General features: G+C 43.3%; 1 protein-coding gene, 2 long non-coding RNA genes and 1 pseudogene across 3 annotated transcripts; 3 read left to right on the top strand and 1 right to left on the bottom strand.

Annotated features, from left to right (window-relative positions):
• The first annotated feature begins 438 nt into the window (after positions 1-438).
• On the top strand, positions 439-2500 carry LOC136458159 (uncharacterized). Its single transcript, XR_010759919.1, has 5 exons — positions 439-502; positions 712-809; positions 1112-1187; positions 2214-2294; positions 2390-2500. It is a non-coding gene; the product is annotated as an uncharacterized lncRNA (long non-coding RNA).
• Positions 2501-3176: 676 nt separating this feature from the next.
• On the top strand, positions 3177-6053 carry LOC136458158 (uncharacterized). The gene is made up of 5 exons (XR_010759918.1): positions 3177-3259; positions 3356-3446; positions 4522-4633; positions 5418-5473; positions 5764-6053. It is a non-coding gene; the product is annotated as an uncharacterized lncRNA (long non-coding RNA).
• Positions 6054-9423: 3370 nt separating this feature from the next.
• Positions 9424-18963, top strand: LOC136455973 (ATP-citrate synthase beta chain protein 1). The gene is made up of 17 exons (XM_066455716.1): positions 9424-9578; positions 11432-11543; positions 11632-11734; positions 11852-11917; positions 12003-12126; positions 12355-12489; positions 16079-16139; positions 16218-16294; positions 16607-16762; positions 16868-16996; positions 17098-17230; positions 17347-17474; positions 17620-17725; positions 17822-17898; positions 17991-18061; positions 18163-18447; positions 18607-18963. The coding sequence occupies exons 2-17, from the start codon at positions 11444-11446 to the stop codon at positions 18680-18682; spliced, it is 1827 nt and encodes a 608-aa protein (XP_066311813.1). The 5' UTR covers positions 9424-9578; positions 11432-11443; the 3' UTR covers positions 18683-18963.
• An 84-nt stretch (positions 18964-19047) lies between these two features.
• On the bottom strand, positions 19048-20923 carry LOC136455974 (probable pectinesterase 55; annotated as a pseudogene).
• Between the last annotated feature and the right edge of the window lie 887 nt (positions 20924-21810).

Genomic DNA, 21810 nt, shown 5'->3' with positions numbered 1-21810 from the left:
GTCCGCCGCCACGGCGCGGTGCTAGCAACCACCGCCGGTGGCCGCCAGCGTGCTTGCCCCACGGCGCTGGCTGCTCTCGCCGGTCCGCGTCTGCTCCACGAAACCCTAACTAACGCCCGCCGCTGCACTGCGAACTGCTCTTGGAGTTTGAGGGATTGATTCCATTCGTTCAAGAACACAGGTGCTTGCTCCTAATCTCCGTCCCCATCTCTCTATCTATTATGCACTGATGAACATATCAATATATTCGCTCCTTTTGTTGCAAGGGGAACACGTACTATTCAGGTGTGTGCGTGGTGTTTGGCCAGCGAACATTGTGGGCATTTCCCCCTTTTTTTATATCTTTTTTTAGATTGGCACTGATCTAGGTCTTCGCCAGTTATTCCGAGCTGCAATCGAGTGTTCTGAGATGAACCAATTCTGCAGGTCAAAAGCTAGAGAAGATGGTGTACGAGTCATGCCCACTGCGAGTGGTTTTCTTGGCGATTCATCTATGATATATGTAAGATTGGCAACCTCTTATTTGGCTCTCCTTATCTTGCCAAGATTGGCCATTGCAAGTGCATTAGAATTTTCATATATCCACTATAATTGCCTATTTACTTTGGGGAGCTGATATCCAGTACATTAAAACTGCAGCCTGGGGAATCTGAGTGGGATGATGAGTTTGACATTTATATGTTTCTGAATTCTGATTCGGTTCCTTCTCAGCCTGCTTGCTAGGCGGTTGATGCTTCTGAAAATAATAAAGTTGACGAGGATACTGAAATAAAAGCACTTATATTGATACATCCGCCCTTCACTTATAGGTGAGTAACCTACTGGATTAGACACCCCCTATTTAGACCATATTCACAGAGTTCCTAGGTCAGTGAGGTCGAAGAACATGGTACACTACTTGCTAGAAGCTTTTACTCGGCCAGGTCAAAATAAACCCGCGAACCCGGGTCTGGGACGACGTTCCCGAGTCGAGGGTCCATGCCTTCGACCCTGTTTTCTGTGACCGCACTGGGTGCCAACTGATAGATCTGTCGCTCTTACTATGCCAGTGTAATGCTAATCAAATATTGGTTCTACAATAACAATCTAATTGGGTGGTTGATGCTTTCAGCCAAATCCCTGATGGTTCTGGTTCTGGAAGAGACTATGGTAGAGGGATCGGTGGCAGAAGGCTGGCCGTCACTTTGGTAATGCTTTGTGCCCTTTTTTGACTAAAGAGTTAGATCTTTAGGTATTATTAGAATATATCTTTGTGACAAAAATGCTATATCCACCTTTGTAACATGGATATTCTTTTCAAGTCATTTACAGCCGACTCAGGTTTGTGAGAATTTTTAAATTGAGTTTACATAGTACATGCAAACGCGAATGATTGTATATGAATTAGTATTGTTAGTTTCCTACAGGATTTCTCCAGGAAGTTATTCCCTCACCAACATTAATTGTTTTTACAATTTGTTCTGCTCTACAGCATAGCCCCATCAAGTTTGATATTACAGTCTGTAATCAGTCGCCAATCAAAGACTCCACAAACCTTTGATTAGCACAGAGCAGCTACAGCAGTGCATAGCATCGGTTGAACACCGAACAAGTTCTTGTAGCCTATTCTTTTCATCGCAGATTTGCCAGGTGTTGTGAAAAAAATAGAATGCAAGAAATTGTTCAGTGTTCACCTGATGCAATGCACTGATTTTAGTCCAAATCCCGCTCCACGCATCATTACACGCTGACACAACACCCTAGCCTTCCCTATTTTCAGGTTCTCAAACCAAACATATTTTTTTATGCCGCAGACTGATGAGAAGAATCCCCCTTGCTCTTACCATCTCAAACCACATCGTCAAAGACTTAACAAGTTCTTCCCCCATTTATACCTCACTCCGTTTTTAGTTATATACATTATCACAGACAATTGGAATGCCGAAACTATATGAATATTAAGTTGCACTGCACTGCGTGTGTTTAGATTGTAGTGAACAACCGTACTTTTCCTAGAATATATATGTCCAGTTTTAGCTAAAGAGAATGAAGAACCCATTTGGAATTAACAACCTGGACATAATTAGTTGTACTCGATTAGCAGCAGCCCTTGATGTTTGCTAGAACACAGTGTCCTTCCCCGGCTTTTATCCTTTTAGTTTGTGCTTGAGCGGTTGAGCCTAAAGGCCACTCAATTAAGATGTGCTACATTCTAAACCATCCCTTTTACTTAGAGACAACAACAGCGGCTTCCCAGGAATCCAGCATCCGCCACCATCACAGCAGCCTCCGAAAAAATAAACTCAACTGCTTCAGTATGTATTTCATTTCACCATGTTATTTTCTATGCAAATAATTGAATAGAAATGTTTGCATTTTCAGCTTTGCGCTTCGTTTTCCATTTTTCCAGTATGCAGGGTGCAACAGCAGGATGGCAGCCACAAAAGCAGCCTCCCAATTTGTTGCTCCACTACAAGTGCCCACACCATATTTCTTGATCGCTACAAAACCGGAGGATCCTTCTGTAAGATTTTGTAAACTAACATTTTCTGCTATTTTGAGATATATATACTATCATGCCCAGACTAGCAATTTCACGCAGATTTGATTTGCCATCTAAGTTCTAGCATATTTGGTTTTTTCAGATGTTGCAAAAATACTGGTTCTCGATTGTTACTCATCTTAGCTCATATCTGGATGTGAGTCATCTTAGCTCATGAAATAGAGTTTACGATTTCCTTATGAAATTTGTTTCCGCGTAGCCTTTTTTGTTGACCATATGTTAATGCCAATGATGCTAGAAACAAATATCTTTTTTCTGAAAGCCTGACCATATTTCCATGCTATTGCCATTTTCCTTTTTTTTCACATGTCAATGGCAAGGATGCTGGAAACAAATATCTTGGAGACCAATGAGATAGTTTCCTTTATCCTCTGCTTCATTTGTCGCAGGCATATGTGTAAACACTATTGCTAGCATGTTCTTGCAGCCCCCCTTCTCCATAAAAGGTATGATGTTGTCTCAGAATAATGGTGCTCCTTTTATAATATAGTTCTTAATTAATTTTAGATGGAAGAAGGAAGTACCTATTGTTTTTTGCGTCTACCAATACTTGCCTTTTACTTTATTAGTAATCTGTCCTATATTGTTGTTCCAATTTAATGTTCATGCTTTGGTACTCTGTTTTTTTCTTCCCTCTTCCAGAGTCCTTTTGGATTTTGTAACCAGGTGCTGCATCGTTGGAGTTTTTTTAGACAACTCAGCTTGATGTCCATTTTGGTAATGGCCCTAAGCTTAGTAGTTAGTCATCCTTATATGAGTATAATTTTTTTAAGTTACTTGCCCAACCATCTAAGGGTCTGATGATCTACACAGCTATCCCATGTGCAGTGGCAATCAGCGACCAGTTGGACCAGGGGAATGTGCACGGAATCGGTTTGCATCTGTACTGATTGGTGGTTGAATTGTAAGCTATTGTTAAATTACAGTCATTATCTATAGCTTTCAGTTTGATTCAAAAAAAATTTGGCCAAATCTATTGTCGTGTTGGTGTGTGAAGAATGCTTCTATTTTCCTGTTGGTGTGTGGCCTAATATTTTTTGGTGACCCAAAAGTTTTGCAAGATGTGTAAATTACTATTGTATATGCTAGGAATTCTTGACAATATATGGTGACCAGGGGCTATAAGAAATTTATGCATGCTAAGATTCTTTGGAAGCGTAATCTGATCTAATCTTTAGTTTTTTTCCTAGCAGCAGTCAGCAATGATGCACCTACACATTGTGTGATGCTGTTATATGAATTGCTTTGTCAAAAAATGCAACTGTGCATCCTCTTGTTTAGTTCATTATTTCTGTCTTACAGATATATTCTGCATCTTCCTATCTAGCGTGTGGCTTCAAGAGTTTATATCCTTTGTTTGAAAATAATCCGTTCTGCTTCAGTTCATAGCTTATTTTGCTGTTCATAACTTATTTTCATTTTTGCATCGTGTATTCCATTGTGATATTGAAAATTCCAATTTTGACTGCCGTAATGTTATTCTGCAATTTGCAACGAGATTTAGTTATGTAACTATGTATTTGAACTGTCAACTTTATTTAATCCAATATGGACAATAACGATGAAATATTTTGCACTTGATTAGAGGTTATTAGTTTATTGGATGCCATCCCTTTCTACTCCCCCTTTAGTTAGACTATGGATAAATGTAAAAAAAATGGGAAAAACATGCCTCTTGGGTTTGAGATTTCCCCGCATAGGTTGTTTTGTTACAAATGCCCAGCACTGCTTAGCTTTGTTGAAAAAACCACGCATCACAGTATAGTGCCTTATGTATTTAGGTTCATATGTTCTGCTCTCTTGATTTCTATCTTATTAACAACCGACGTGGTCAACAAAAGAAATTTAGGGAAGGGGGATGTCAAGGTTAAAGATATATCCAGTGGTTGTATTTCCTTTTGTAGTTATTAAGTCTAGCTGACATCGAAATGTTCTTTGCTCCTGTGATTTCCATCCATTCTCTCTTATTATTGTTGCAGGCACACAGCCTAAACCCTGTTGACTGCCCCTCTATTTTCCTTACGTGCATTCAATCAGATAGCAAGTAAGATATGAAAAAGGGCTCAGCGTGCATTCAAACTGAATGGACAGGTGAAGAGCTTGACTCTGGAATGCTTCTAAACTGTTTTTTTATTCATTTCGGTTACTTATTGATGAAGATAGAGATTAGCACAACTCAGGTTTCATGCGATCTGTGAACTGTGATGGATACGGAGTTACAGACCATTTATTTTCAGTTTCGTTTGTCAGTACCGGAGATGCAAGTTGCTTTCAATTTTGCTTTTCCCCTTGACTTATAGTCCTTGTACGGCCTTGGTTGCTTTTTCTCTCCTATTTGCGGCTTCCCACTGCTGATTTCACAGATGAATATGCAAACCATACCATGCTGCTGTTTATCATGATTATACCTTTATGTTCGGTCTTAACTAATGACATGCTCTAGTTGCGACATATTGTCTTTCTTCTTTTTTAAGTGTCTTCCTCTACTGTGTCAAGTTCTTTCCCTGTCTGTCTCAAACTGAAATTTCCGCATAGTTTAAAAATAGCCCAGCAGATTGACAGATTGAAGAAATAATGTCTGCTTTCTGTAGTTGCCATGAAGTCCCATTTTTCTTATTTTTGGTTTCAGCCAAAACTCTTTTGAAGATAAAAGCAAGGATGTCATAGAAATGGAAACAGGGGAAGCCTATGGAATCATACTGAATGTTGTGCTGAAATGAGTTGGGAACAAGTATTTTTTGTCACTATGTCACCCAGTCATACAGGGTAGACTAGCCAGATGAAACGTGACAACCTCTTTTTATAGTTCTAATTTCAGATGACCTACACATATATGGTATTGCTTATAGTTTTTCTAAAACTGAAGTTCGTGCAGGTTACTTCAACAATACCTTTGAATTCAGCATGCGTGCCTGCTGCTTCGACAACCAGGTGAGGTTCTATTTGAGATAATTGTTTATTTAGTTCTATCTCACATTGATGAGGATTCCTGCACTTCTGATGTCTTTGTGTTGTATTTTCCTGAAGTGCTTAGAGGCGTGTCCTCATATTGTCACTTCATGCCATGATCCACATATATTCCTGCTCCTTAGTTCTTTAAATTGCACCGATTACAGCTCTCCAAAGATAGGGACTTAGTTTACTCATTACCCTTATTATATTGTGCTGTTCAAGGTTACCTTCTCTGCCCACCTTATTGTTTCTATATGTTTCTTTTCCAGATTCTTATTTAGCGGCTCTTGACCTCCTTTTTGAAGGTGTCATGGCTACAATCTCTTATATGTACCTGACATGCATTATTCCGGTTGCCTTGACATGTTAGACCTCCCTTTATGTCGCGGATCACTCCAATGCTCGCAGTTCTGAACTCATCAGAAATAACATCTCATATGCACTGAAGTTTTGGAAGGACAATGCGCTGCGACCACGCATATATCAATCCATGCATTTAAGGATGTTTAGCATCAACTAATACTATATGACTGTGTAATATTCCTCCACCTTCATGATCTACCACATGAATTGCATATGTATCTTATATATAGTATCAATATATACCTCTCCTTACATTTTGAACATCAGATTGAATCGCAAATAATCCCATAATCTATATTTGCAACACCGTCAGACTTCATATTGAAAATTTTCCATATGCCTGAACATGCGCGCGATGGCGCGCTCCCTTTCCTGCATAGGCAGCTTAGCATATGTACATATAGCAGACATTAGCTCCTGTTGCGTAATTACATCAGCGCTACCGTCACTGCTTTGCCTGCACCCAGATGCATAAAGCTAGCAGCTGTTGTGAATTGTTATGTAAGATCTGCAGACCGGACCTATGCGGTTAAAATGGACCATTACAGCACTTATCAGACCTATCAATGTAATATAATCATATGCAATGTGCTCGTGCTACGAGCCTGAGTATTTGTCATGTCAGGGCGCGTCAATGGGCTCATTTTGGGAAAGTTTATGTCAATGTTGAATCCTGCGCTGCATCTTAAGCTGCCTGTTGACGCGCGCAATGGCGCGCGCAACGTACTAGTAGCTCTACATTTTGAAAACCAATTCGCGACTGCAGGAGCTAGACTAGCTTGCTCCCCGAGCAACTAGTGGTGACAGGGCCGACATGCCCGCTGCTACCCAATCGTTGGCCTCCTGAAGGATGAAATCAATAACTGCGTCTGCCTAAGCTGAGAACACAAGTGCTTTGAACTAGGCTGAAAAAATGCATATCTTTTATTACTTGTAGAGACACACTTGTTAATGCCTTACTCCACATGGCCTCTTGTCGGACTATGCAGTTCAATATGTGACTACATTGACTAGGATGGAAGTAGGAGAGGATGTCGCACGACGGAGCTATTTGGAACTACTGCTTCCCAAAGACTCAAACATATATGTGTCTTCTAGCTTCACCCTCGCCCAGTTTTGATCACAAGCTGGCATGTTTTACATTTAGTACTCCTTTCGCGTTGAAATATAAAGTATTGAAGCATTCAAGGCTTGTTTGTAGGGCTCCAGCTTCTCCTAAAAAGGCTCCGGTGGCTTTTCGTGTGAAGCGATTTCTCTAGCGAAGCTGAAGCTGTTTTAAAAATATTTGATAAAAACGGCTCTAATGGTAGTTTTGTAATAATTTGCATTAGGTTTGTGAGGAGAACCTAGGAGAAACTACTTTTTATGGCTCCAACTCCTCTACACAAAAATGGCTTTGGCTCCTTTGGTCTCTTTGCACGGAGCTATGTTTTATGGCCGTTTGGTAGGGCTTCTTGCAAGGAGCCACAAAGAAGCCAAAGCTTGAGTCCTACCAAATGGGACCTTAAAATTTATCATAAATTATAAGGTATTCTAGACAAATTAATATCTCCCCAAAGCACCAATCACACATGTACCTATCATTGTGTCTACTACTGGGTCAAAATATGGTAAACATAAGGTCTCTCTACGGTTAATGGAGGTTTGTTCATTTGTTTTACCCCAGTAGGATCATGCCCATGCATTGCGGCGTGAAAAAAAAAATGCCATGAGAATGTCGCGGGTTGTCGATAGTTGGAGGACGTGGAGGTGTCAGGGCAGGTCGAGGAGGATGGTGCGGTGTCGTGGCGCCCGGCAGCATGGGCAGGGCGGTTCGTCGGATGGGGCCTGTAGGGGTTCGGACGATTCTATTCCACGCTCGGGAGTATTTTTATCGAGTATTTCCATGGCCGAGAGTTTTTTTATCGAGGGACGGATGGGTCTCATGGGTGCTGGAATCTTTTTTATTGGGTATTTTCATGGTCAGAAGATTTTTCTTATTGGGAAGGAAATGGATCTGCTAGATAAACAATTGCTTTTGATGCTTTTTAGTTGTAGAGATAGAGATACATTAGCTTGTGGAAGATGGCCGAGCTAGGGTTCCTTAGAGCAAGGAATTTGGAAAAGCTGGAGAAAATGAGGAATAGTAATGCAAAACTATCGTTGTATCCATGACGAAAACATGAAGTTTTCGTAGCAATATGACGTATGTTACTTCAGTTATCGTGTTGTTATTCTCTGTTCTTGTTGCTATGCACGAGCATAATCCTAATCACGGAGTATAAACATCACTTTCACTTCGTCTGGTATGGGTATGGCACATCGATTTCTTCTCATTATTGTTACGTGAAAGGCTCACACGTTGGTATATTTTCGATTCACCAGATCAGCCTCTGGTCGATCTGATTATTCGTGGTGCACTGCACTAAAGAACGACCAAGCAGAGAGGTACGGTGTTTCACACTAATAAATTAAAACTTAAAACTCAGCTCCTTGTCCTTGCATTGATGATCGAGTGATCAATCTCATACTGTCTTGAAAACCCTACAGGATCTGAATAAGGAATGAACAAGTTGCAGCAAGCTGCGGGCAACTCAGGGATTGTTTGATAAAATCGAATCATGTACGTATGTATAGCAGCTGGAGTAAACACAAAAGTTGATATATATCATAGATAATCGCAATGCTCAAGGAACGAGCCATTAATCTGATCTCCTTGCAGTCCCGTTTTGCATTAAATAGTAGCACGAATTTGGTAAGTATTACTTCTTTACTTGTCATCTACTAACTTCTCTGTAATATATTGTATTATAGGACGGAGAGAGTACATGTGCTTGTACAACCTTACCCGAACATCGAAGACACCTACTAGCACCATGTCAAAAGCCACATAACATTTATTTTGATAGTTATCATGCGACGGCTCGTGCTCCCATGTGAGCGCGTGACCTCGCCCGTTGTCGCCTCCCACCACCGCCTGCGCCACCAGCGACATGCCGCCTCGCCGCACCGCCCGCCCTCCGTCCCCGACCGTCGACCCCGCCCTCCGCTAATCGAGCGCCTCCATCAACCAGCCACCGACGAGACACCCCCGCTCCTGCTCCGTCCAAACCATCGCCTCCACCACCACGGGTAGCGCCGCTTCACCACTTTGCCACCTTGCCCACCCACCCACCGCCACCCATTGCTGGGCCAACCTGCCGCTGAGATCTATAGCCGAGGAGACAGCTAAACCCTAGCCTGCCTCCTGGCGAAGGTGACGATGCCAGCGGCGGTCACGCGATGTCACAAACACACGACCGTGTGTTAGAGTTTGCTTTTATTTATTCCATCCCATTGCCAAACTCCTTTTATATATATGCCACTAAAGACATACAGCTGCAAGTTTGAAAACGATAAATTCCTTAATCCGCATGCTCATTTTCAAACACGTGGCTGGCTAAAACAAAAGTACATTTGACAAGTAAATACCGAGTGCCAAGTACTAATGGCTAGTCCATTCCTACGGCTCATGGACCCGGTCCAGACAGTCCTCGCGGCGGCGTGGGTAGATGGGCAGTGCGTCGCTCGCCTCGCCTACTCCTCACCGGCCCCACATTCTCCACCCGCCACTATAAATCCCTCTGCTTCCGCCCTGCTCTGCTCCGCCCGTCCCAGCGACGCACCACTGATCTCCCGGCGAAATCCCGCTCCCGCTCCCCACCTCCTCCGGCCGCACCTCGCTTCGGCCCCGCTCCGTAAGGTTCGCAGCTTCCACACCCCAGCATGCACACTCCCCCGCTGCTTCTGCTGCCGCTCTCGCTCTCTGCGGCATTAGGCCGAACGCACTGCGGCCCGGATCGCCGGGCCGCGGATCTGAGGATCCGCGTGCGCCGCTGTCGGCGGGATCGCTCGTGGATCTCGCGCCTCGCGTGTGATTTAGTGTGTTCGGGCGGGAATGGGCTGCCTGCATGCCGCTTGTGATCTGAATTTGGCCGGGAAGTGATCCCATAGCGCGAGTTTGGTCCGATTGCTGCCCGGTGGTGCAAGGGGTCGTGGGGTTTTGTTGGATACTGGTGATTCGGACTTCCGAGTGCTGTTTTTGTAGGGATCTGAGGGAACCTAGCGGTCCGGTAGTGTTGGGTTTGGTGGCTTTGGCAGCGACAATTAGCGAGGGTTTAAGTTTGTCGTGTTCGGGAAGTTAACTTCGATATTCATTCTGGCTTAGTCTGTTGTTAATGATCGTTTAACTCGTTTGCAAGTGATGTCCATGATCTTGTAGGAATGGGTGAATTCAATGACTCGTATGTTATTAGGAAAAAAAACAAAACAGATTTGGACAGCAGGAATAGTAGCCTTACCAATATTGGACTAGGATGCTAGAGAAACAAAGAGGTTTGGACGACTTGGATGTTGTACCCTATAACTTGCTCGATTTTGTCATTGAAGAATGATGGAAGTAGTTGGGCAATGATGCCAATGCAATGTGCTGGTCTGTTGTACTTGAGATCTGATTTTCTGCTTCGATTTTGGCTCCTTTATGGTATACTTTTGGATGTTGAGCTGTATTCTGTATGTTGTACTTGAGATCCGATTTTCTGCTTTGATTTCAGCTCCTTTATGGTATGCTTCTGAATATTGAGCAGTATTATGCGGGTTGCCGAACTTCCTGTTTTATTTGGTGTAAGTCTCACACCTGGACCTGGGGTGCGTTTGGATAGAAGAAACGCTTCAGTTTCTTGTGAGAATCGGGTGAATCACTTCCAAACGGTCTTTCCCGCAAGTGATTCGGAACTGAAACGTTTCACCCATTTCTACATACGCTGATACACATGAAACAGTTGGAAGCTGGTTTCGCATTGATTCTCATCTCATTGCTTCCTACTTTTTTTGTTCTTTTTTTCACTTATTTTTTTAGTGCAACAAGTTAAAATGCTTTGTATTTAAATTGTTCTTCATCCACAAAAAGTTTAGAATTTTTTTGAACATATTTTTATTTAAGAGAATCTGAATCTACCAGCCAAATGATTTCCTAGAGTGATTCCGATTCATCATCAGAAACGTTTCTTAAGAGAATCTGAATTTGAAACATTTCTGCAAGAATCCGGAGCCCTGCCAAACGCACCCTGAGTGTCCTGTTCATGCTTTTGTATTTGACTATTTTCTTGATGTGGTCATATTATAATAGGATTTAATTCGCCTTGCATTAGTGTTTATAGTTTAGGACTGTAAATTCATTTTTTTTGTGTTCGCTATAAATTATGCCTGTAATTCTTTGTTTGAGATCATTGTAAAAGATTCCTTACCTACCTGGTTATGAGATATGAGAAGTAGAATTAGCTATACTGCATGATTGATTACTGCAAAAGAATTCAAAGAAATTAACGTAAGTTAGCTATAGAGCTTTTAGTTTTTGTATTTTCTCGCATTTGAGATTCATCTTGTAGCTGTTCATTGCAATGGGATGGATTTATGATAGCCCACTATTAGTTTGGTTCTGGTAGCTCACTGGAATTTATGTACAAGGACTGTCAGAAGTAATATTAATTATGATTTTGTATTGTCTGCCCGCTAACTTTTCTGTTTAGCATATTCTATAATTCATTTTTTTTACAGGTGGAGCAAATCATGGCGACTGGCCAACTTTTTTCGAAAACTACCCAAGCACTATTCTACAACTACAAGCAACTTCCCATCCAACGGATGCTTGATTTTGACTTCCTCTGTGGTACACATCAACTCTTCATTCTTGGTTAACATGGTTGAATGGCATTCCTGACTTACTTATTCCTTACCGACTTTGTGTTCCTTTATAGGGAGAGAAACACCTTCTGTTGCTGGAATAATCAATCCTGGTTCTGACGGTTTTCAGAAACTTTTCTTTGGACAAGAGGAAATTGCTATTCCAGTTCATCCTACGTAAGTTCTGTAGGTCCTTGTATCCGCCATTTCATTGGGCAAGAAAATTGTTCTATCTTTGGTGATGACTATGCTATTGCTAGCACAACTTGGTATTTACTTGTGTATCTTTTGTAGAATTGAAGCTGCCTGCAATGCACACCCAACAGCTGATGTATTTATCAACTTTGCATCCTTCCGGAGGTTAGCTATTATTTCAATTATTCTTTTGCGAAACAGCGCATGGTCTTGAGTAACTACATGTTAACTATATTTGAGGGTTTTGCAGTGCTGCTGCCTCTTCAATGTCAGCTTTGAAGCAGCCAACAATAAGGGTTGTAGCCATTATCGCTGAGGGTGTTCCTGAATCAGATGCAAAGCAGCTAATTAGTTATGCACGTGCTAATAACAAGGTAAGGACTAAGCTTAACAAACTGTTTTTTTCAGACCAGATGATTCATTTACAAGTTATCATCTAAACAGTACAGCTTCATATCAATGAAGGATTATATCCTTCTAGACAAGTTTATAAAAAAAAATTGCTTCTGGTTCATCCCAGATATTGCTATTGGCACACTCCATGTCTTGTCACCTGCATATTGTCCCTTATTTTTGGTAAACAGTTTTAATATTGTTTGAAGGTCATCATTGGACCTGCAACAGTTGGAGGAATTCAAGCTGGTGCTTTCAAGATTGGTGATACCGCTGGAACCATTGACAACATAATTCAGTGCAAGCTTTACAGGCCTGGATCTGTTGGTTTTGTGTCTAAATCGGTATTGCCTTCGTACCATTCTTTGTTTATTTGGTTTGCTTGTCTACATACAACAGCAAGAGCATGAGCCTTGGATTTATGTTTAGCTAGAATAACAACAACAACAACAACAACAACAACAACAAAGCCTTTAAGTCCCAAACAAGTTGGGGTAGGCTAGAGTTGAAACCCAGCAGAAGCAATCAAGGTTCAGGCACGTGAATAACTGTTTTCCAAGCACTCCTATCTAAGGCTAAGTCTTTGGGTATATTCCATCATTTCAAGTCTCTTTTTATTGTCTCTACCCGAGTCAACTTCGGTTTTCCTCTGCCTCTCTTCACGTTACTATCCTGGCTTAGGATTCCACTACTACGCACGAGTGCCTCTGGAGGTCTCCGTTGGATATGTCCAAACCATCTCAACCGGTGTTGAACAAGCTTTTCTTCAATTGGTGCTACCTCTAATCTATCACGTATATCATCGTTCCGAACTCGATCTCTTCTTGTATGACCGCAAATCCAACGCAACATACGCATTTCCGCGACACTTATCTGTTGAACATGTCGTCTTTTCGTAGGCCAACATTCTGCACTATACAACATAGCAGGTTTAATCGTCGTCCTATAAAACTTACCTTTTAGCTTCTATGGTACCCTTTTGTCACATAGAACACCAGATGCTTGGCGCCACTTCATCCACCCTGCTTTGATTCTATGGCTAACATCTTCATCAATATCCCCGTCTCTGTGTAGCATTGATCCTAAATATCAAAATGTATCCTTCCTAGGCACTACTTGACCTTCCAAACTAATATCTTCCTCCTCCCGAGTGTAGTGTCGAAGTCACATCTCATATACTCAGTTTTAGTTCTACTGAGTCTAAAACCTTTGGACTCCAAAGTCTTCCGCCATAACTCCACTTTCTGATTAACTCCTGTTCGACTTTCATCAACTAGCACTACATCGTCCGCGAAAAGCATACACCAAGGGATGTCCCCTTGTATGTCCCTTGTGACCTCATCCATCACCAAGGCAAACAGATAAGGGCTCAAAGCTGACCCTTGATGTAGTCCTATCCTAATCGGGAAGTCATCCGTGTCTCTATCACTTGTTCGAACACTAGTCACAACATTGTTGTACATGTCCTTAATGAGACCGACGTACTTCGTTGGGACTTTATGTTTGTCCAAAGCCCACCACATAACATTCCTTGGTATTTTGTCATATAAGCCTTCTCCAAGTCAATAAAAACCATGTGTAGGTCCTTCTTCTTGTCCCTATACCGCTTCATAACTTGTCTTATTAAGAAAATTGCTTTCATGGTTGACCTACCGGGCATGAAACCAAATTGGTTCATAGAGATCCACGTTATTGCTCTCATGCGATGCTCGATAACTCTCTTCCATAGCTTCATAGTATGGCTCATCAACTTAATTCTCTGGTAATTAGTACAACTTTGAATATCCACTTTATTCTTGTAGATTGGTATCAATATACTTCTCCTCCACTCGTCAGGCATCTTGTTCGATCGAAAAATATGGTTGAACAACTTGGTTAGCTATACTATAGCTATGTCCTCGAGGCATCTCCACACCTCAATTGGGATACCATCCGGTCCCATCGCCTTACCTCCTTTCATCCTTTTCAACGCCTCTCTGACCTCAGATTCTTGGATTCTCCGCACAAAACGCCTATTGGTGTCATCAAAAGAGTCATCCAACTGAAAGGTTGTGTTCGTATTCTCACCATTGAACAATTGGTCAAAATACTCTTGCCATCGATGTCAGGATCTCATCCTTCTTCACCAAGAGATGCTCTCTTTCATCCTTAATGCACTTAACTTAGTTGAAGTCCCTTATCTTTCTCTCACGAACCCTAGCCATTCTATAAATGTCCTTCTCTCCTTCCTTCGTACCCAAATGTTGGTAAAGATCCTCGTACGCTCTACCCTTTGCCACACTTACAGCTCGCTTTACAGTCTTCTTTACCACCTTGTACTTCTCTATGTTGTCCACACTCCTGTCATGGTACAAGCGTCTATAGCATTCTTTCTTCTCCTTAATAGCCCTTTGGACTTCCTTGTTCCACCACCAAGTATCTTTAGCCTCGCCTCTACTTACTTTGGTTACTCCACACACCTCTGAGGCCACCTTCCGGATGTTGGTTGCCATCTTCTCCCACATGTTGTTTATGTTCTCTTCTTCCTTCCAAGAGCCTTCTTTGATAACCCTTTTCATGAATACCTCTGACGTCTCTTCCTTTCAGTTTCCACCACTTTGTTCTTTCAATTTTAGCTTGTTTATCCCTATGGACACGCACCTGAAAACAAAAGTCTATCACCAAAAGCTTATGTTGAGAAACAACACACTCCCCTGGTATCACCTTGCAACCCAAGCATGCTCGTTTGTCCTTTCTTCTTGCGAGGACAAAGTCAATCTGGCTAGAGTGTTGTCCGCTACTGAAGGTCACTAGATGAGATTCTCTCTTTCTAAAGAAAGTGTTGGCTATCATCAGGTCAAAAGCTACCGCGAAGTCCAGAACTTCCTCCCCCTCCTGATTCCTACTACCATACCTAAAACCTCCATGAACTGCCTCAAAAACCTGCGCTTGTAGTACCTACATGCCCATTAAGATCTCCTCCTATAAAAAGCTTCTCACTACTAGGTACAGCTCTAATCAGACCATCTAAGTCTTCCTAGAACTGTCTCTTAGCACTCTCATCGAGGCCTACTTAGGGGGCATACGCACTAATTACGTTCAAGACCATATTACCAATGACAAGCTTGATTAAGATAATCCTATCTCCTTGCCTTCTCACTCCCACCACACTATTCTTGAGGCTCTTATCAATCAAAACTTCTACTCCATTTCTATTCGCGACTGTCCCTGTGTACCAAAGCTTGAAACCTGTATTGTCCACCTCCTTCACCTTTTGACCATTCTATTTAGTCTCTTGAACGCATAATATATTTACACGCCTCCTAGTCGCGGTATCAACTAATTCTCTTAACTTACCTGTAAGCGACCCTACATTCCTAACTACCTAAACGGATCCTAGTTGGTTCGACTAACTTCCTTACCCTTCGCACCCGTCGACTCAGATGTGAAGACCCTTGCTCATTTTTCACTACACCCGGGCGCCGATGTAGTGCGCCACTAAGGATGCGACGACCCGATCCTTGCTCACTTGACACCGTGTCCAGATCGCGACACGGCGCGTCACGGGGGTGACGACCCGGCCCTTGCTCATTTAACACCATACCCGGTTTCCGATATGGCGCGTCGCTAAGAGGGTTACGCCCCAACGGTTTTCTTTCGGGTTTCATCTCCATTAGAATGGCTAGATTTAACGTTGGTTCGCCACGCCTATCACAACCCTCCTCCTTTACCAGGGCTTGGGACCTGCTATGTTTAGCTAGAATATGGAAATATAAATGCATATGCAATTAGTTTTTAGGTTGAATTGCTGAATTTCTGTTTCTTCTATTGCTCACTCATTGGCTAGTTTTTGTTCATTTGCATGAGTATATTCTGAGTGTAGTTTTGGATGATCATATGCATCCCAAACGCCAAATAGGCCATGACAAACTAACATTCCATTTACATCCTCAGGGTGGCATGTCAAATGAGATGTACAACACCATTGCCAGAGTGACCGATGGTATTTATGAAGGTAACACAGCTATGTGAATATTTTATATTTTCAGCGCACACAGATGAATCTGTACTAACTATTATTTTCAATGGTCAGGAATTGCAATTGGAGGGGATGTTTTCCCTGGATCAACTCTGTCAGACCACATTCTGCGTTTTAATAACATACCACAGGTTTGACATCGACACTGGTTATTAGATCCATATGTGAAAAATAGTTAGTTTCTTGTAGTGTTATGCATATGCATATTCTTTGTTTACCTTTATGGTGAATTGTCTGTGATGGCATGTACACTCTAATAATATATTAAGACTACTCCTGTACCATACTCTTACACACCTTTTATTCGACAAATAAAATCTTATGACTTAATGGTTGTTCAGCATAAGAAAGCTTTCAACATGATGTTCAACGTTTACAATTTGTAACTGAAGCCTGGAGCATTGGTGTACTAACTTGTTGTATTCCATGTTTGTTGGTTTCAGGTTAAAATGATGGTTGTTCTTGGGGAGCTTGGTGGAAAAGACGAGTATTCACTTGTCGAAGCATTGAAACAAGGAAAGGTTCAGAAACCAGTCGTTGCATGGGTTAGTGGGACATGTGCACGTCTATTCAAATCAGAAGTGCAGTTTGGCCATGCTGTAAGTTTTGGAAAATTTCTTGGACCCCCCCCCCCCTCCTCTGGGTTTCTGTCAGAAGAATGGTGTATTTACTATCCAGAGATCTTTTTTTCTTGGGACGAACAGGGTGCCAAGAGTGGTGGTGAGTTGGAATCAGCACAAGCTAAGAATCAGGCACTAAGGGAAGCTGGTGCAATTGTGCCTACTTCATATGAAGCTCTAGAAAGTGCAATTAAGGAGGCATTTGACAAACTGGTATGTTGATGAGTTTTGCTACATTGTTGTCTTTTAAGCATTAGTATTGAATAATCTAATGTATGGGAATCAAGTTTCTGAGGCTCAAATATATTTGACAGGTTGAGGAAGGAAAAATTTCTCCTGTGACTGAATTTACACCTCCGTCCATTCCTGAGGACCTTAAAACCGCAATCAAGAGTGGGAAGGTCCGAGCTCCTACCCACATCATCTCCACTATCTCTGATGACAGAGGTTAGGTTGCTGGTGCCATGTTATTCTATTTATGCTCTGTTTTTTTTTCATCTGTATGTGTCTCCCCCCTCTCTCAGAGCTGAGGAAGTAATATTGGGTGCATGCTTGTGATGCAGGTGAGGAACCATGCTATGCTGGTGTCCCTATGTCTACAATTGTTGAACAGGGTTATGGAGTTGGTGATGTTATCTCTCTTTTGTGGTTCAAGCGCAGCCTTCCTCGCTATTGCACTCAGTTTATTGAGGTAAGTTAGGGTATATATGATATACTGACATTGATACCATATCTTCTTTACAGAGTTCAGGCTGTAGTAGCTGTTGATTATTCTGACTAACAATGGTTTTCTATCCTGAGTTCATTTAATCTATTTTTTTTCATGCGCCTCATAGATATGCATCATGCTTTGTGCCGACCATGGTCCCTGTGTATCTGGTGCTCATAACTCTATAGTTACTGCTAGGGCTGGAAAGGACCTTGTTTCCAGCTTGGTGTCCGGTGAGCTATTTGATTTCTACATGCAAAACTTCTACCCTTTGCATAGATTACCAATATTTACGGCTGAAACATTGAAACGGAGTTTTATTATCACAGGATTATTGACAATTGGTCCCCGTTTCGGTGGAGCAATTGATGATGCGGCCCGATACTTCAAAGATGCATATGATAGGGTGAGCCAACTTAGATTCTCCTTTATGTTTTTAGCATCTCCATGTTTCTTAGATCGTTTAATCACTGTAATGGGTCTATCAATTGGTTGCAGAACCTCACGCCATACGAGTTTGTTGAAGGCATGAAAAAGAAGGGAATCCGTGTGCCTGGGATTGGTCACAGGTATAGCACACACAGCCTTTTCATGAGTCAATCATAAAAAAAATCTTTGCACTTGAAAATAGTTTTGTGAGACAGAAAATTCACTCGCCTGTGTCAATTAGGATTAAGAGCAGAGACAACAGGGATAAGCGTGTGCAGCTTCTACAAAAATATGCTCACACACATTTCCCTTCAGTCAAGTACATGGAATACGCCTCTCAGGTTGAGACCTACACCTTGTCAAAAGCCAACAATTTGGTCCTGAATGTCGATGGTGCGATCGGGTCACTTTTCTTGGATCTTCTGTCTGGAAGTGGAATGTTCACCAAACAGGAGATCGATGAGATTGTGGAAATTGGTTATCTTAATGGGCTCTTTGTGCTTGCACGTTCAATTGGCCTGATCGGGTGAGTCCTATTCTGTTGTTAATTGGCTTCTCTTTGGTTATGCTATGCAATGATTGTAATGTTTGGGTCTTATGTTGCACTTACATATTTTCCTAGTTTGACCATTTGTTTTGCAACTAGTCACTTTTCTGAAAAAAAATGTGCTACTTTGATTCGCAGGCACACCTTCGACCAGAAGAGGCTTAAGCAGCCGCTCTACCGTCACCCATGGGAGGATGTCCTGTACACCAAGTGAGATAGAGCCATTCTGTGCAAGGCATAAAGTATGTCTGTACACTTCATAAATCGAGCAGTTGCAAAAAAGGCCGAAGTTGTGATTGTTGATGAAACTAGAGGGGAGAGAGGAAGAGGAACATCACTAGTCAGCACTAGATTGTGTCTTTTGTATTGAGCTGCAAATTCAAGTCCTGATTTTTGTCCTGCCATGAACCGTTAGGCCATATTGTATTGGAAAGGATGCTTCCATTATTGTTTCACCCCAGAATAGTTTCCCTTCAAATGAAATCTCTTATACTAGCCCTCTGATTTTTTCGTTGATAATTGCATTTCTACATGCACGCATGACGCACCATTTGTGATGGTTGCATAAACCATCCTTTTTTTTTTTCCATCCAAATTTCCTCCGCCTTGTACGCAACAGATCGTCAAAGGACGCCTGTAATCATTTTCATTGCCTGTGTGTGTGCATGGCACAACTCAACAAGTACCTAATAATCTAGCGTGGCTGCGCGTCGAGCCAGCCGTCGGCAGAGACGTAGGAGAGGTCGACGAACTTGGCGAGGTCGTCGCCGCTCAGGTCCTTGGTCCATGGCACCCGGCCCGTCCGGCTGGACCCCTGCCCCGTGCACCCTTCCTCCACCATGGTCAGCGTGCCCCTGTTTGCAGATTATATTAGATTTAACCAGTCAGTCAGATTGGCAAAATGCCAAGCAGCAGGGCTCTCGGATAGACAGACAGATGAACCAGACGACCACTCACTCTGTGCCCTTGTAGCTCCACGCGTCCCACCCCTGGCTGACGACGACGCCGGACATGTCCGTCTGGAAGAAGATGACCCTGGCGTAGCGGCGCCACGCGTGTCCCAGGTACGCCGGCGTGACGCCCCTCACCGTGCACCCCTTGAAGACGAAGCCGCTCGAGTCCGCCTCGCTCATCCGGCCCTGTGCCGTGATGAAGCCGGGCCACACCGGCGTCCGGGCCGTCCATATCTCGCACCCCTGGAAGATGGACTGGCCGTTGCCGAAGATGAAGTCCATGGCGCCCTCTATGTAGCAGCCCTCGTAGTAGTGCCGCCCCTCGATGTCGCTCAGCGTGTCCTGCACATGGTTTCCTTTATCGGCCGAAATCTCTCGATATTTCCGATATATCCTTTTTATCTGTAGGTGTCGATAAAAAATATCTATTTTTTTTTACAAATTTTATTTAAATTTATTTAAATTTACTTAAATTCAAATTAAATTTTATTTGAATTTGGTCCAATATTTTCGATATATCCTATCTATCCTCTTTATGTGTGACCCGATAAATTTTAATTTCCGAAAATGAAAACCTTCCTGCACGCTCACAAAGCCGCACGGGTAGAAGGACGACCGGTCGCCCGCCACCAGCGCCGCCACCGCCGGCGCGATCATCGTCCCGGCCCCGTTGTACGTGTTCTTGAAGGTGATATCACGGGCCATGAAGTCGGCTGAGTAGGCGGCGAACGTCGGCGAGAGGCGGCGGTGCTCGAGTCCCCCCCGGCGTGGTCCGCCCACTCGATCGACGTCTGCTGCCACCCCTCGCCTTCCAGCAGGATGAAGCTCTTGTTCTGCGGTATCATCACCTTCTCACTTGGTGCATCATGCATCGTGACCAACAAAAAAACAGACACAAAATTAGCTCCACTACTACTCCATTACTGTGCATCTGTGCCTGAAACCGCCTGTTGAGAAATCTTCTTAGACGAGCGAGATAAGTAACAGAAAGTTGGGCGGGGAAATGGAGTGAATCTGGATTGGAGACACTAAAACTAAAATCTTTCACGCTCTTCATTCAAGCGCAGGGTCGAGATCCATCCATACTCTGAAGTCTGAACAATACAAGTTGCACTCGATCGAACTACACAATGCAGCAAGTGACGCACTGCATGGATTACTTACTTGTACACGCCGGCGGCGGCGTGAACTCGGATCCACTGGCCGTTGCCGAACGGGACAGAGTCGACGGCGTCCTGGACGGATGTGAAGTCGGCGCCGCCCTTCCGGTTAACGAAGGTGCTGCTTCTGGCCACCACGGCCCTCGCAGCGTCGTCGCAGCGACCTCGAGGCACGGCGGGCGCCATGGAAGCGAGCACGGCGGCTAAGACGGCTAGGGCCATTTTGACCAACGGCGGCCCTCGCCGGAGCCTCATGTTGCCCGGCCCCGAGAAGACTTTACCGGCGGCGGCGGCAGCAGCAGATGGGAGCAGCAGGGCAGCAGCGGGGTGGTGGACCACGACGGGGCAATTAGAAGGGAGTAAATCCAGGGGCGAGTAATTGTCGTCAAGGCTGGATCGCCGGCCATTCTGAGCTTGGCAAGTAATCGTTTCAGTTCCCAAGTTTCTATAAGCTGCCTGCGAATGCGTATCGTCTCACGTGATTTTGTCTAGCCGCACCTGCTTCTTCGTGATCCTCACCTTCCATTCCACCGATGGAGGAGGTTTCAAAGCCTGCTCTCTACGCTCATTATTGCGTCTAGTAAATATTAGCCCCTTTTTTCGCCTTCATAAAACCTAGCATACTTATTCAAATTTATAAGCAAGTTTTAGTGTATACTAGAAATTATACAACTACACTAGTACTACGGAGAAGTATAATAACTAAAAATGCTTTAGCACTGTATTTGCAAGTTGCTATGTATGCACACGATAAACTTTTTGACAACATCAAGTCTTCGGAGATATATTGCTCAAACAAATTACGCCTTACGTCCTAAAAAAGAAGGCATGATATACGGTTGACTGTTCTTATTTAGTCACAGCGACAAGGTCGCCAAATGATTACCATTCACTACGTAAAACACGATTTTTTAGCAACGGATCGAATTTTTTATAGGGGCGACTGGTGATGGAGCCGCCCCTACAGTGACGTGCTCGGGTGTCCAGACAGCAGCCGCTTCTACAAATGGAACAGCAGGGGCCCCTACAAATGGGGTCTGATTTGTAGGGACGGCTCAATCACCCGTCGCCCCTGGAATTTCTATTTGTAGAGGCGGCTGGTGATTGAGCCACCCCTACAAATGCCCACATATATATAGCTCGGATTTGTAGGGGCGGCTCAATCACCAGCCGCCCCTACAAATGACCCACATATAAAACAGCTGCAGCACTTCTTCCTCCTCGGGTCA

The sequence above is a fragment of the Miscanthus floridulus genome, chromosome 6, assembly GCF_019320115.1.
Source record: "Miscanthus floridulus cultivar M001 chromosome 6, ASM1932011v1, whole genome shotgun sequence".
Taxonomy (NCBI): Eukaryota; Viridiplantae; Streptophyta; class Magnoliopsida; order Poales; family Poaceae; genus Miscanthus; species Miscanthus floridulus.
The sequence above is the reverse complement of the archived record's forward strand: the minus strand, read 5'-3'. Positions and strand labels throughout refer to the sequence as shown.